Here is a 13,246-nt window from a genome sequence, read left to right as displayed (position 1 = left end):
TAGTAAAAGTATATCAAATATTCTGTATCACTAATGGGAAAACGCTCATGAGAATCCGACTAACCATCTCTGTTGAGGCATTTTGAAAAGTCTTGTGAGCGTTTCATAGTACAGACCTATATATTAGTGTATGAGCGAAATACTAAGTTACTTTCAACTTTAGGACTGTGTATGTGTATTTTAAGAAGTGTTCTTTTGAAGTGCATGAATACAGGCAGCCATAATGCAGGTGCCTATCACTAGGTATCACCTGAACATAGTACTTTTGAAAATAGTAGTGGTGACTGAGCAAAGAGTTTTAGAATAAAATTTATGACTACTGAAGCTCTTCATTGTCGCACTTCCACTAAACTTCAACTCCTAGTTGAAGTTACTTTGGTTTTTAATTGTATTTTTTTATTATTTTAACGAAAATCAACAAGATTAGTACATTATTAATAAGAGAAACACTTAGAAAACAGTCGTGGTGAGAACAAAGCGTTTTAGAATACGGGCCTAAAACAGACACGAGATGTAAAGTTCGGAGGCTGCTTCCTTCTCTCCCACAGTGATCCATGCATTGTATTCAGAGTGAAAGTATAATGCGTAAAAATAATCACATCTGACGTGTTTTCTATTTAAAGCAGAATAAGGAAGCACACAATTATTATTAATTGCACGTTATTACATCCTGGTCTCGCATGCATGGTTTCATGAACATTGCAGCATCCTTTCCTAGGAGCTAGTGTGTGTGTGTGTGTGTGTGTGTGTGTGTGTGTGTGTGTGTAATATATATATATATATATATATATATATATATATATATATATATATATATATATATATATATATATATATATATATATATATATATATATATATATATATATATATAATTTTTTTTTGCCGGTGAGTAATCTGCCGTCGGCTGCAATAAAACGAAAACGACGTACTGCCAATTTCTATAACACTATGAAGGCAGGTTAGTGCAGGTCACTACTATAAGGGTAGGTCAGTGCACGTCACTGAGGTCAGCCTGATGTCTCCGTCCTCTCTTGATCCGGTGAAGGCAGGTCAGTGTGTGATGTTCTCGCTCATCCTTCGGTCTTTATAGTACAATGAGGATAAATTAGTCTGACGTCCCCTATTACTGTGAGGGCAGATAAGTACAGGTTAGTCTGGTAACAGTCTGGTGACAGTCTCCCTAATACTGTAAAAATATGCAAGTCAGTCTGGTGTCAATCTAGCTGACATCCCGCCCATCCTTTGTTCCTTATTGTAATATTTATCTATTTGCATTTTCGTATTGGCCTATTTGTATTCCTGCACGAGTGAATAAAGCTTAATCATTATCATCCTTTATTTATTAAATAATTAGAAAAATACTGCTGCAAAGAGAAGAGAAAGAAAAATCAGTTTATATTATTAGATATGTAAACATTAAACAATACTGTTGGCCTAAGATAGTATATAATAAGGCAGAGTGTCGTGAAAGCACAGATCGAAAGATCGTTTTTTAGCTTAAGAAACATACTCTGAGGTGTCAGAATGATTTGTTTAACTAAATGTGGACACACACACACACACACACACACACACACACACACACACACACACAGAGAGAGAGAGAGAGAGAGAGAGAGAGAGAGAGAGAGAGAGAGAGAGAGAGAGAGAGAGAGAGAGAGTTTTCATTCAATAAACACACACACTAGCACACACATAGAAACCTCGAAATCTTATGAGAGAGAGAGAGAGAGAGAGAGAGAGAGAGAGAGAGAGAGAGAGAGAGAGAGAGAGAGAGCATATTCTAATTTTAATTCAATAAACACACACACGCACACTGCCTCTCACAAGCATACAGTACATATGGAAACCAAAATCTTGAGAGAGAGAGAGAGAGAGAGAGAGAGAGAGAGAGAGAGAGAGAGAGAGATCTACACCAACCAAATTACTCCTATCTTTTAACTTCACCTACTATTTCACTTCCTAAATAAGCTAGTGTACAAAGGGCACCACTGGTATGAAGGGGCGTAATAATTCCCCACCTGGTGTGCACAGGAACCATCGGCCAGGCGCGAACTGCTGCCATTGTTTGGTCTCGGCCATATTGAGGCTGCAGCTCCTCAGGCTACGGACTTTATTCCTCTTTCCAGACTCAGGTGAGCGGCCAATTAACCTCTACACATGTCTGCAAACTTCCCATGTGTCCAATTAAGTGTGGTATCGGTGAGAGACAGCCGCGGGTGCCAACTGTGCCAGGGTGGGAGGGCAGTGCTTAGAGGGAGTTTTTTTTTTTTTTTTCGTTTTTTGTATTTTATCTCCATCTGTACGTTGCCTTTCCTCTCGTCTGGTCTATCCGGCACACTGGTTCACGGGACAAGTATAGGGTGCTTTTAGATCCAGTATGTTCCAGAGCAGAGGTACTGGTGGGTGGGACGTGTGTGTGTGTGTGTGTGTGTGTGTGTGTGTGTGTTGAGAATAATTGTTTTTTTTTGTGTGTTTATCTTTGTATTTACCTAGATGTAATTTACAGGGCCTTAGCCACGCTCGTGTGTGTGTGTGTGTGTGTGTGTGTGTGTGTGTGTGTGTGTGTGTCAGGTTTGTTATCCATGTAATTTTTCCCCTACCGTTTTTTTTTTTTTTTCGCTACATTTCTTACAAACTTATTTTAACAGTTTCTTACAGTAGAATTGTTGGAAGAAGTTCTTAGCCCTGTACATCCAGCGCTGAAATTTTTTTTGCTGGATTTATGCGCGTGTTGGTTATATTTATTTTGTTTACAAGGCTCCAGCTCTGCAGAGCTGTCACTATTTACAAAAATAGTGCAGTGTTTCGCTTTTATAATATATATATATATATATATATATATATATATATATATATATATATATATATATATATATATATATATATATTTTTTTTTATTTATTTTCTTATTTATTTATTTATACATACACACACACAAACATGCACATATACATATATACACATATACATGCATATATGTTGAAAGTTACTAAAATCTACATAATATAGAACACAACCATACAGGTACAGATATACTTTTAGATACTGTTGATGCACACACACACACACACACACACACACACACACACACACACACACACACACACACACACACACACACACACACTGTGGTGGCACAGTGATTAGTGCACTCAACTCACAGTTGAGAGGGCCCAGGCTTGAAAGCCAGGTCAGAAATCTTTGGGTGGACTTTGCTGTGTAGCCCCTGTTCACCTAGCAGTGATTATGTACCTGGTGTAAGTCAGGAGCTGTGACCCACTGCTTAGGGAGGAGAAGCAAACTGAAAAGAAAAACACACATGGGGTGGCCTGACTATCCCAGGCCTAGTCTACCCAGTGCACTGGTTCACAGGGCAGGTACAGGTTGATGTTTCCAGCTGATCTAAGGACTGAAGATTGAGGAAAAATGCAAAACACTGCAATGTAAATGAGTGAGGCTTGTGACTTGATTATTGATGGCAAGTGTAATGGGAGATTAGCACATGGCAGGGTGATGAGTGAAGGACAGTGCATGTAGCTGGACTGTACTTTGAGACATACAGTGCATACAGAGTTAGCAGCATTGCTTTTCTTTTCTGCTTTGTGTAAGCATCATGCTGTCAGTTCAGTGCTGTAATGCTCATCAGAAGAGTTCTTGTCATCACCTGGTTCAGCTTGCTTGTTCACCCATGTAGGGTTGAACAGTCCGTGGGTTTTGTCCTCTTTTTGCAGTTGAAGCCAAGGTTAACGTGTGCTTGTATCCCCACAGGTTAACCAAGAGAGATGGCATGTGTGACCCTCAAGCGCTCGCTGGAGTTTGACCCCCTGCACCATGGGAGCTGCACACCACGGCCCCACAAACGGCGGCGCTGTATGCCCATGTGTGTGTCGCCACAGAGTGCTGCTGCCGCCACCGCGCGCCACACAGAGTCACAGTCACCTTTCTCGGAGGTCACTCCCACACTCACCCCAGGTAAGGCATGGCCAGGATCAGACTCATGCATTTCATTGCCACTTTCTCTTGCCTCATGTGGCACTGCTTGATATTCTCACTCTAAAAAAGTATATTTTTCATTAACAGCAAGATGTCCTCAATCTTCTTTGTGAAGCAATTATGCGCTGTGCATTTATGTTTGTGGATTTAGGCCAGCTGTTTTGAATTAGTGAACAAGAGGCTGATCACTGAAATTAGAATGACATACTGCGCATAACAACAGCCTCCATTGAGCAGTTATTCACTCAATACACAAATATTATGTTCCTTGAAATATTCACATCTTGTACATGAATCTTTTGTGAAGCAGGGATGTTAGTTGCCTGTACCCTTAGGCTCTGGTAGTCATCAGGGGAAAGTAAATTGTTACCTTGCTACTATTTACCTGTATCTTTCCTCTTTATACTCAGTTTCTATGTTAGGATAGAAGTAAAGAACAAAGCTGCATTAGTAGATTCTCCCTGTCCACAGAGACGCCTCGCCACACTGTCATTACAGAACAAATAGCACAAAATGTGAGAGAGGAGATCCGCAGACTGAAGCGACGCAAGATCCTGCAGTGTGGGGAGCGCAGCATGGAGTGTGAGGGTGGCTATGAGTCCCCAGCCTCCCCACCCTCTCCAGCCTCACTTACCTCACCCCTTCCCTCCCCCTCCTCATCCACCAGTGCAGGTGTAGCATCACTCCACCCCCCCCAGCACTCGTCACTCAGCAAAGATAAACCTCTCTTCACCTTCAGACAGGTCAGTAGCCATACATTTATTGTCCATCTTTCATTATTTTCTTGTCAATTTTACCTGTCTTATGCTACCTGGTGCCTTCAGTTAAGTTTGGTTTCTCATCATTCTCAATGTAGAAAATGGACTTACTGGCAACAGACCAGACAGACTTGTCATGCCTCATTGGAGTTGCTACTTCTTTGAAAACACAAGTCATGAGGCAATGAATGAAGAGTGAGGATAAAGAGTATTTAATTTGTTACTCTGTGATATGCATTTGCAATCATGTAGCTTCTCCTCGGAGGCAAGGCAGTCATGTCTGTTATCTGCCCTGTGTGCTCAAGCAACATTCTTTTACAGGTGAATCTGATCTGTGAGCAACTACTGCGTGAACGGGAGACGAATATCCGTGAGGAGTATGACAAGGTGTTGGCCTCCAAGCTGGCAGAGCAGTATGACTGCTTTGTCCGTTTCACCACAGACCAGATACAGCAGAGGCTGTCCCAAGCGGCCCTTCCCAGCTGTAAGTACAGGATGTGCCTGAGCAACACTCTAATGTGCCTAATGCTTCACTTAAGTTTATGGATCCAATTGTTCTTTTGTTTTGTATACTTTTAAAAGTGTGTAAGTAGACCCAGATGATACATCTTAAACCTCTTCCTATATCTGTCATTGTTCTGAAGAAGCTCTTCCAAGGGGATAGTTCTGACAGAAGAGCTTGCATTCTCATGCTTGCTTTGATCATCTCATTCTCCTCTCTCCCCTTTCTCTCACATTGGCCTCCCATTTCTTTGTTCCAATACTTTTTGCATCCTTGTGAAAAGCTTCCAGCTCTTAATGTGTCTGTCTGCATAAGCAGTGTCTCAACCCTTTTGTAGGTGACCTACCGCATTTTTCTTTCTTTATCCCAAGGAAGATTTCTCACTTCTTCGTCCATCTCACATTACACACTTGATTATCATGTAGAACTCTTACTCATTTGCATTTCAGGTTCTTGTCTAAAGTGTATATCAGAGAAGGAATAATTTTGTCTTATGCTCATATTTGCTTCTGTACTCTTGTTCGTAATATTCATGCGACTTGCCTGCCTCAAAAACCAGGATTAGGGACAGAAATGTGTTAGGTAAGATGGAGAAAAAAGTTGGGTTTAGAATTATTTAAGAAGATTAATAGACTTTAATGCAACACACTGTACTGAAGTCTTTCATGTGTGATAGCTTACAATGGGGTCTAATGAAAAGAAGGATGATTTGTGTTTGCCTGAGTGGTCAGTCTTTTGTTTGCTAGATCTGTGTATTAAATAGAGGTACCTTGTGTTTGCGTGAGTGGCCAATCTTTTGTTTACCAGATCTGTTTATTAACCCTTTAAAAGCGAATTCTTAAATATTGACATTCTTACTATGCTTGATATTATAGTCTTTATCATTAGAACCGAAAATACAAGCCTGATAGTATGTCATCAATGATAAAAATGTAATTTGATTTATTACAGCAATTGAAAGAGATACATGAATAAATAGAGGAAATAATAGGCCCTCAAAATTCACACGCTTTCCAAAAGTGCAGGAAAATAGAGACACGTCGAGTATGGCGATGGCTCTGGAGAAGAGTAGAGGACAGCAGTGCATGCCGCCACTAGTCTGATGTAGGCTGCTTGCTCCATTTGTTGCTCTCTCTCTCTCTCTCTCTCTCTCTCTCTCTCTCTCTCTCTCTCTCTCTCTCTCTCTCTCTCTCTCTCTCTCTCTCTCTCTCTCTCTCTCTCTCTCTCTCTCTCTCTCTCTCTCTCTCGTATATGTATATATATATATATATATATATATATATATATATATATATATATATATATATATATATATATATATATATATATATATATACACACACACACACACACACACACACACACACACACACACACACACACACACACACACACACACACACACACACACACACACACACACAAAAGTATTCACCTTCCTACATTCCTCTCTTCATTCTCTCCTTCCTTTTTTCACATTTTGCATTTCTTCATTTCCCCTTTCCGTATCAGATTCCTTCACTCCTTTTGACATCCATATACGTATTCCGTCTCACTGATTCTTTCACTCATGAAATTTCTCTCTCTCTCTCTCTCTCTCTCTCTCTCTCTCTCTCTCTCTCTCTCTCTCTCTCTCTCTCTCTCTCTCTCTCTCTCTCTCTCTCTCTCTCTCTCTCTCTCTCTCTCTCTCTCTCTCTCTCTCTCTCTCTCTCTCTCTCTCTCTCTCCTCAATTCTCAGCTTTATGTAAACATCCAAAATTTGTAGCGTCTACGTTTACAACCTTAATTTTCTCCTCCATTACCACGTTTTCTGTTATGTACAGGGTGGCTTCTACCCAGCCGGTCATGAAAAGTTGCCAGAGGTCTCCTACTTTTAACAAAAACTTGAGAGAGGATATGGTTATAATATTTGAAGCTCTTGTGATGGCATGAATAAGTTGCCAGCGATCAGTAGAACACAACTGAAGCAAAGCCCACAGCAAAAATTCAAAACATATGCCGTGAAAATTCTTGATTACATAAGCGATTGCCGTGTCATGGGATGAGACTTGATTATATAAGCGATCACAGCTGTTTAAGGTTGAAACTTCAGCCTGAGTTGAGCATATCATGTAGGGCTTTTTAAATGAATTTATTGTGTAATTTTCCTTGTAATTCACCCCATTTTTTTCTTCTATTTCAGATCTTTCTTAGGATGGAACTTTGCTGTTTTGCTATGGACTATGTGCCTTCGGAGGTACAAAGAATGAAAAGTTGCTGGGAAAGTTTATCCCCGAAAGTGTAAACTTTGTACATAAGAACACACTCATGCTGTAAAGGTGTTCACAGAGCAAGTGTAATTAAAGATTGCCGGATGAAATGGATATAAACCTCATCTTGATCTTGTCAGTGATTGTAAAAGTGATGTGTTTCGTAAGATAGTGTGAAACAACTATATCCATATCATTCAAGGCTGTATGTCAGTATACTAGTCTTGGGTTAGCCAAGATATAGACTCAAGACACTAAAGGAGCAAACTATACAAGTTAAGAGGGACTTAATAGCAACCAGAAGTGGCAGCTTTGGTGACAAGCGCAAGTTAACTTGTGGTGCTCATAATGTGTGGCATTCCTCAACTGTTGTGTGTACATACCTTCTAACCCATCAGTTGCCTTTCACACTTTTCTTGCTGTAAGTAGGTGCTTTGCAGAGTGAAACTTCAGCAAACTAGACATGCCTGACAGTAACCTCAGGTATCTCAAAGCCCTGTCTGCGAGAAAGGTTGTGATTGCCTGTTCAGAGTTGAGCTAGTACAGGAAGACAGCCACAGCAGCAGTCACATTGCCTTCATGTGAATATTAACTTAGGGTAGAGCTCCATATTGCCTTTTTTTCATTTAAGTTTTGGCATAAATTTATTTTTGACTTGCTTCTCTAAACTTGTCTTGACATTTGCTACTACTTAATGTAGGTTTCATATCTTGGACTTGTGTTAGGAAGGAGATACCCAGGTGATGTCTTCCTGCATTAGTATCTTGTATCATGAGCCCTCTTGTGCAGGGCTGTATCAACCCACCATTATAAATCAGTATCACGCCTATGCTGTTTTATTAGAGATCTGTTGTATAATTATTTACTTATGGGTGTTGTGTCTAATGTGGGTAATGTGTACTTTTAGGCATAATAAGGTGTTAGGTTCAAAGGACATCAGTCTGCCAGTGCAGGGAGAACCTGCATGTGTGAATGGCCGTAGTGTTAGTAGCAGTGGATCTTGACATGATCGGCTCACCGTATGAATTTACATCTAGAGTAGGATAAGTTTTTTTTTTTTTTTTTTTTTTTTTTTTTTTTTTTTAGATTATGAGGCTTGTCAGTCTCATGTCTTGCATATTGTGCACAGTTAAAACGGGATTAAATAAGCTGCATATTCACTGTCAAGAGCTGCAGGAGCAGTGACTTTGATAAATTGATGTCATGTATAGTTGTGGTCAGAAGTCTAGCAACTTGCCATGCTTGTTTACATTGTGTTTAGCAATTTCCCTCCATCTTAAGTCTTCAGATCTGCTGATAATCTTACAAACCGTGACATAGGTTCCAAGCAATTAAGAGAACTTAGTTTGAGGGAAGATGTTAAAACAGTGGAAATGCATGTGGTATGTTACTAAGCTTCTTATGATAACTGTACTTATCTTAATGCAAGAGGCTTTGTTTCTCCTCATTTTTATTATTATTATTATTATTATTATTATTATTATTATTATTATTATTATTATTATTATTATTATTATTTCTCCTTAGTGAGACATTGTTGTGCAGCAACTGTGTCCTTCCATTGTGAGTGTCACTTTCTTCACTTTCTTTGCCTTCTTACAGACTGGCTTACCGTTGTTGTGTTCGGCAGAGGATCCAAGACAGGAGTGTGAGACTGACTCTGTTGGTCTTGTAGTGTTAACTTTAGTATTCACATCTTCAGTGTAAGTTTCTTTCTCTTCATTTATTTTATAGGTACCCACTGTTTGTTATAAGTTAGTTAACCTGACATTGTTGCATGAACTCTGATATAAGGAGCAATTGTTTACTATTTATTTTCTTGTTCTCACTTTTTTACCGTACTTGTATCATGAAATATACTTGTTAATGGGAAAATACAACATTAGTCTTATTGTCATTGTTTCACATAGATATAACAGGAAAGTGCATCTCCATGTTTTGTGAATACAGTGTATGCATACATGACATTCTTGTACATTTGTGGAATGAGCCATGATCTCTCTTAGAGGTGAAAGTTGCTGTCTTAACAAAAAGTATTCCATCTTATGTTACATCTTTTTTCTAAGGATGACATATGGCTGGAAACCCAGCCAGTTTTATTCATTTTTCCTACTTTAAGTAGTGATAGAGATTTAACAGCATTGTTTTCCTTAAGATATATCCACATCATTCAGTTTTGTGCCAGGTAGCATGAAACTACTGGGCAGTATCCAGTAATTTCACTCAGCTACAGGCCCAAACAGTCCATAACAATTGTCAGTGTCTGATGCCTATCACACTTGCGAGTCATGCATTGCTAATTAGTAAGGCTGGCTGGGCCTCTGGGGATGAGTGGCAACTGGCACTGACCTCACCTCAACTGTGAAGTCCATTTGTGAGAAACATAAAGTTGTGTGCATAAGTTAAGCCTGTTTGTGGCAGAATTCTCTGGGATGTTGGACATTCCGCATAAAATTTCAAGGCAACTAATTACTTCTGAGGCCTGTTAAGGGTGATGACACTTGGGATCCATTGGTGCCCTACTCATAGTGGGGTTGGGTGGGTAGGGTGGTGTGATGTGACAGCTGAGAATTGTTGAGAGTCGTTCTTGGACACTGATGTGCCAGATCGACCAGCTATGCAACACTTAATAGTTGCTAATGCTGTTTAGGTTTGCTGTGGCTGTTATAATTATCCCAGTCTGTTTGCCAGCTCTTCTCTTGCTAGATGGTTGGGTAGAATTTGGGAACACCTGATTAGGATGTAAGCTAGGTCCTTGTTTGAATTTTTATTTATATATGAAATGAACTTGTTACTAAGAGCATTTACAACACATTTTTGAGGTGAGGTGGGGAATGAAAGTGTAAATGTTGGATGAGTGAAGTGAGGAACGTAGTGTTTGATGCTTGTTAAAGGAATGATAGATGATTCTCTCTCTCTCTCTCTCTCTCTCTCTCTCTCTCTCTCTCTCTCTCTCTCTCAGTGCAGTGCAAAAATAATACTGGAATAGGTAAGAATAAACTTTTGCATGTAGACATTAATGAGTGAGTTAAAACTGAAAGCTTCTTATAAGAATGTAAAGGAATGCATCATGGTAAACAGAAGCAAGTGAGTTCTGAAAAAAGTTAGTAAATTGGGTGTCTGTATACAAATGATACAATAAGAGAGTGATGGAAAAGATTGATGACATGGATATCAATCCAGTATCTCTTAAAGAGAGGAATGTACATAGTCAGGGCAAGATACCTCCATAGAAGTCAAGGTTATAGTAAGTACTGATAATGACAAGAGTTGAAAGAAGTAATGTAGATCTCTCAATCATAGGCAGTCCTCTGTAAAAGGAACATCTTGAGAACAAGGATCAGGATATGTATTCATATTAACTCACTGGGTTGGACAGAATTAATCTTCTTAACGGGCGGGGTTTCTGGCCCTTACCACCATGTGCAAAGGTAGGGAAGTCACACTCCACTGATGCACCAGCTCTTATAAACAAAAAATTACATAAGGAACTAACAATACTAAAAGCTGGATGGTGCATCACATGCAGCTAATTAGAAATATAGTTGTTCTTCAAGAAAATCTGAGAGCTCTCCTAAACATACTAAGATTAGAGATGGAAATCACTGATTGAGGTAAAGCATTCCACAGCATAATATGTCTTATTGAAAGCCTTTTCCTGCACTCTAACTGGGTTCTTGTATGAGCAATTTTGTATTAATATCCCCTTGTTCCTGCAAGAAGTGGTTTGGCAAAAGTGTCACTTGGCTCTTGTACATTTATTATGAAAAATTTTCCAATATTTTATAAGATCATTGCAAACTAATCTACCATAAATAGAGAAAAGATTAAGTGATTTCAGTCTCTCTGAGTACTCCATGTGTTCCAAACCCTTAACACTTTTTGTCCATCGTCACTGTACTGATTCCAGAGCATGTAGATCTCCTATATACTCTGTGTTCCATAAGCATGATGCATAATCTAATATAGGATGAACATGAGAAACATATAAGGTTGCTATAAATGTTGGACTATAATTGACAGTAGGTCTGAGTAAGTTACTAGTAAGTCACCTGCCTTGTTAACAACATTTGTAATGTGATGATGGAACTTCAGTGAAGTGTCTAGTGTGACTCCAAGATCAGTGGCTGTAACTTGCAGGGGGACAGGTGTGTTATCTATATAATACACACTATTATTTCCCAATAAATTTTCGTTATCCAATAACTTCTTTTGAAATTTTTAACACTATAATCTTGGAAGTATTCATCTTCAAAACCCCATGGTGCTGAAATGCAGCATAAACAATTATGTCATCCTGACAGGAAACTACATCCTTCAAAATATTATGTGAACTTATTCTTACTTTTAAATAGAGTTTTAAATTCTCTGCAAATATTTTATATGATGATGCTATTCCATCCACCATAAAGTTAATATATTAAAAATAACATTCCTCTTTGTGTTAAAAGTCCCTAATCCAACTTCCCCCTTACCCCATTCATATACAATTTGTCAATCAGTGTCATGGCACACCAAATCAAAGACCTTAGTATAGTAAAAAAGTATCAAATCAACATTAAAATCTTCATCAACACATCTAGCTATATCACCATAAGTTAGCAATAATTGGTCTTCTGTAGATCTTCCTAGCCTGAAACCAAACTGAGCTGAGTTTAGTAAGTAATTATTATCAATAAACTTATAAATAGAATTTGTTCAAGTGACTTAACACAGACTGAAGTGAGTGACACAGGCCTGTACATCAAAGGATCATATCTGGAGCCTTTTTTTTTTTTTTTTTTTAAATAGGTACCACAAAGGACTGTGTCCAGTAATGAAAATGACCCTGCATCAAGTGAAGCCTGAAAAATCAGTGTGAGTGGGTATGCCAGTTCTTGTGTACATGCCTTTAAGAGGTGGGGATGATTGATCTAGATTGATTTAGAGGGATCAGGAATGGAAAGAAATGATGCAACATCATCTCTTGATATAATCAAACCTGTAATCTGATTTCCTTGCCACATATGATGGGGAGCTGGAAATTCTTGAGAGGAAGAAGCATACACAGAAGCTAAGGATGTAGCAAATATCTTGACAGTAAAGAGTTGTAAATAATTTCCCCTTAGGGCAACTTCAGGGTCCAATACTTGGTGCACCTATCTTCTTTTTTCTAATATAGGAGTGAAATATTTTAGTTTTCTTATAATTGAGATATCAAAGAACCTTCATACTTAGCTTGATTTATTATACAATAATTTTGATATTGATAATTACAATCAAGAAAAAGGTCCAAGGCATTTTTCATTGCAACAGATTGTCTACTAAATACTGTTCTGATATGTTTATGCTGTAACCACAACCTGTTCCTGTGTCTCTTTAAAGATAAGGGAAGAGTGACAACTCAAGGAGTGGTATAAGCATTTTTTGGTCTAGCAGGAATATTTATCTCAATTAAAGGTTCCAAAATATTGCAGACACAGAAATACATATGATCTGAGATTAAACCAGCAAATTCAAAATCTCAATCCACAACATTTGTAAATGAACTCTAATACAGTTGAATTTACTATGGTGCCATACTCTGATAAGAACTCGCTCATCTGTTGCTGGGCAAAACTGAGAAATGTAATTACACATATCTAGACAGTGAAGCAGTTTGGTAATGGAGGCAATACTTTAACTTCTGCAATCCTATTCTCCTTTGAAGAAAATATTAAATCAAGAGTATTACCAGAGGGATTGTATGTTGGTTCCTT

General features: G+C 38.6%; 1 protein-coding gene across 3 annotated transcripts; it reads left to right on the top strand.

Moving 5' to 3' along the window:
* Positions 1–1,029: 1,029 nt before the first annotated feature.
* Positions 1,030–11,711, top strand: LOC135095890 (akirin-2-like). 3 transcript variants are annotated; one of them, XM_063997043.1, is made up of 5 exons: positions 1,030–1,052; positions 3,775–3,978; positions 4,471–4,742; positions 5,079–5,241; positions 7,442–11,711. In XM_063997043.1, the coding sequence occupies exons 2-5, from the start codon at positions 3,789–3,791 to the stop codon at positions 7,450–7,452; spliced, it is 636 nt and encodes a 211-aa protein (XP_063853113.1). In that variant the 5' UTR covers positions 1,030–1,052; positions 3,775–3,788; the 3' UTR covers positions 7,453–11,711. The 3 variants fall into 3 exon arrangements, with proteins under 3 accessions (XP_063853113.1, XP_063853118.1, XP_063853106.1); XM_063997048.1 differs by lacking the exon at positions 1,030–1,052 and adding an exon at positions 2,038–2,138 and having other exon boundaries at positions 4,498–4,742; XM_063997036.1 differs by lacking the exon at positions 1,030–1,052 and adding an exon at positions 2,038–2,138.
* The last annotated feature ends 1,535 nt before the right edge of the window (positions 11,712–13,246 follow it).

Source organism: Scylla paramamosain, chromosome 3 (genome assembly GCF_035594125.1).
Source record: "Scylla paramamosain isolate STU-SP2022 chromosome 3, ASM3559412v1, whole genome shotgun sequence".
Lineage (NCBI taxonomy): Eukaryota > Metazoa > Arthropoda > Malacostraca > Decapoda > Portunidae > Scylla > Scylla paramamosain.
Note: the sequence above shows the minus strand (reverse complement) of the source record. Positions and strands in the feature narration are given on the sequence as shown.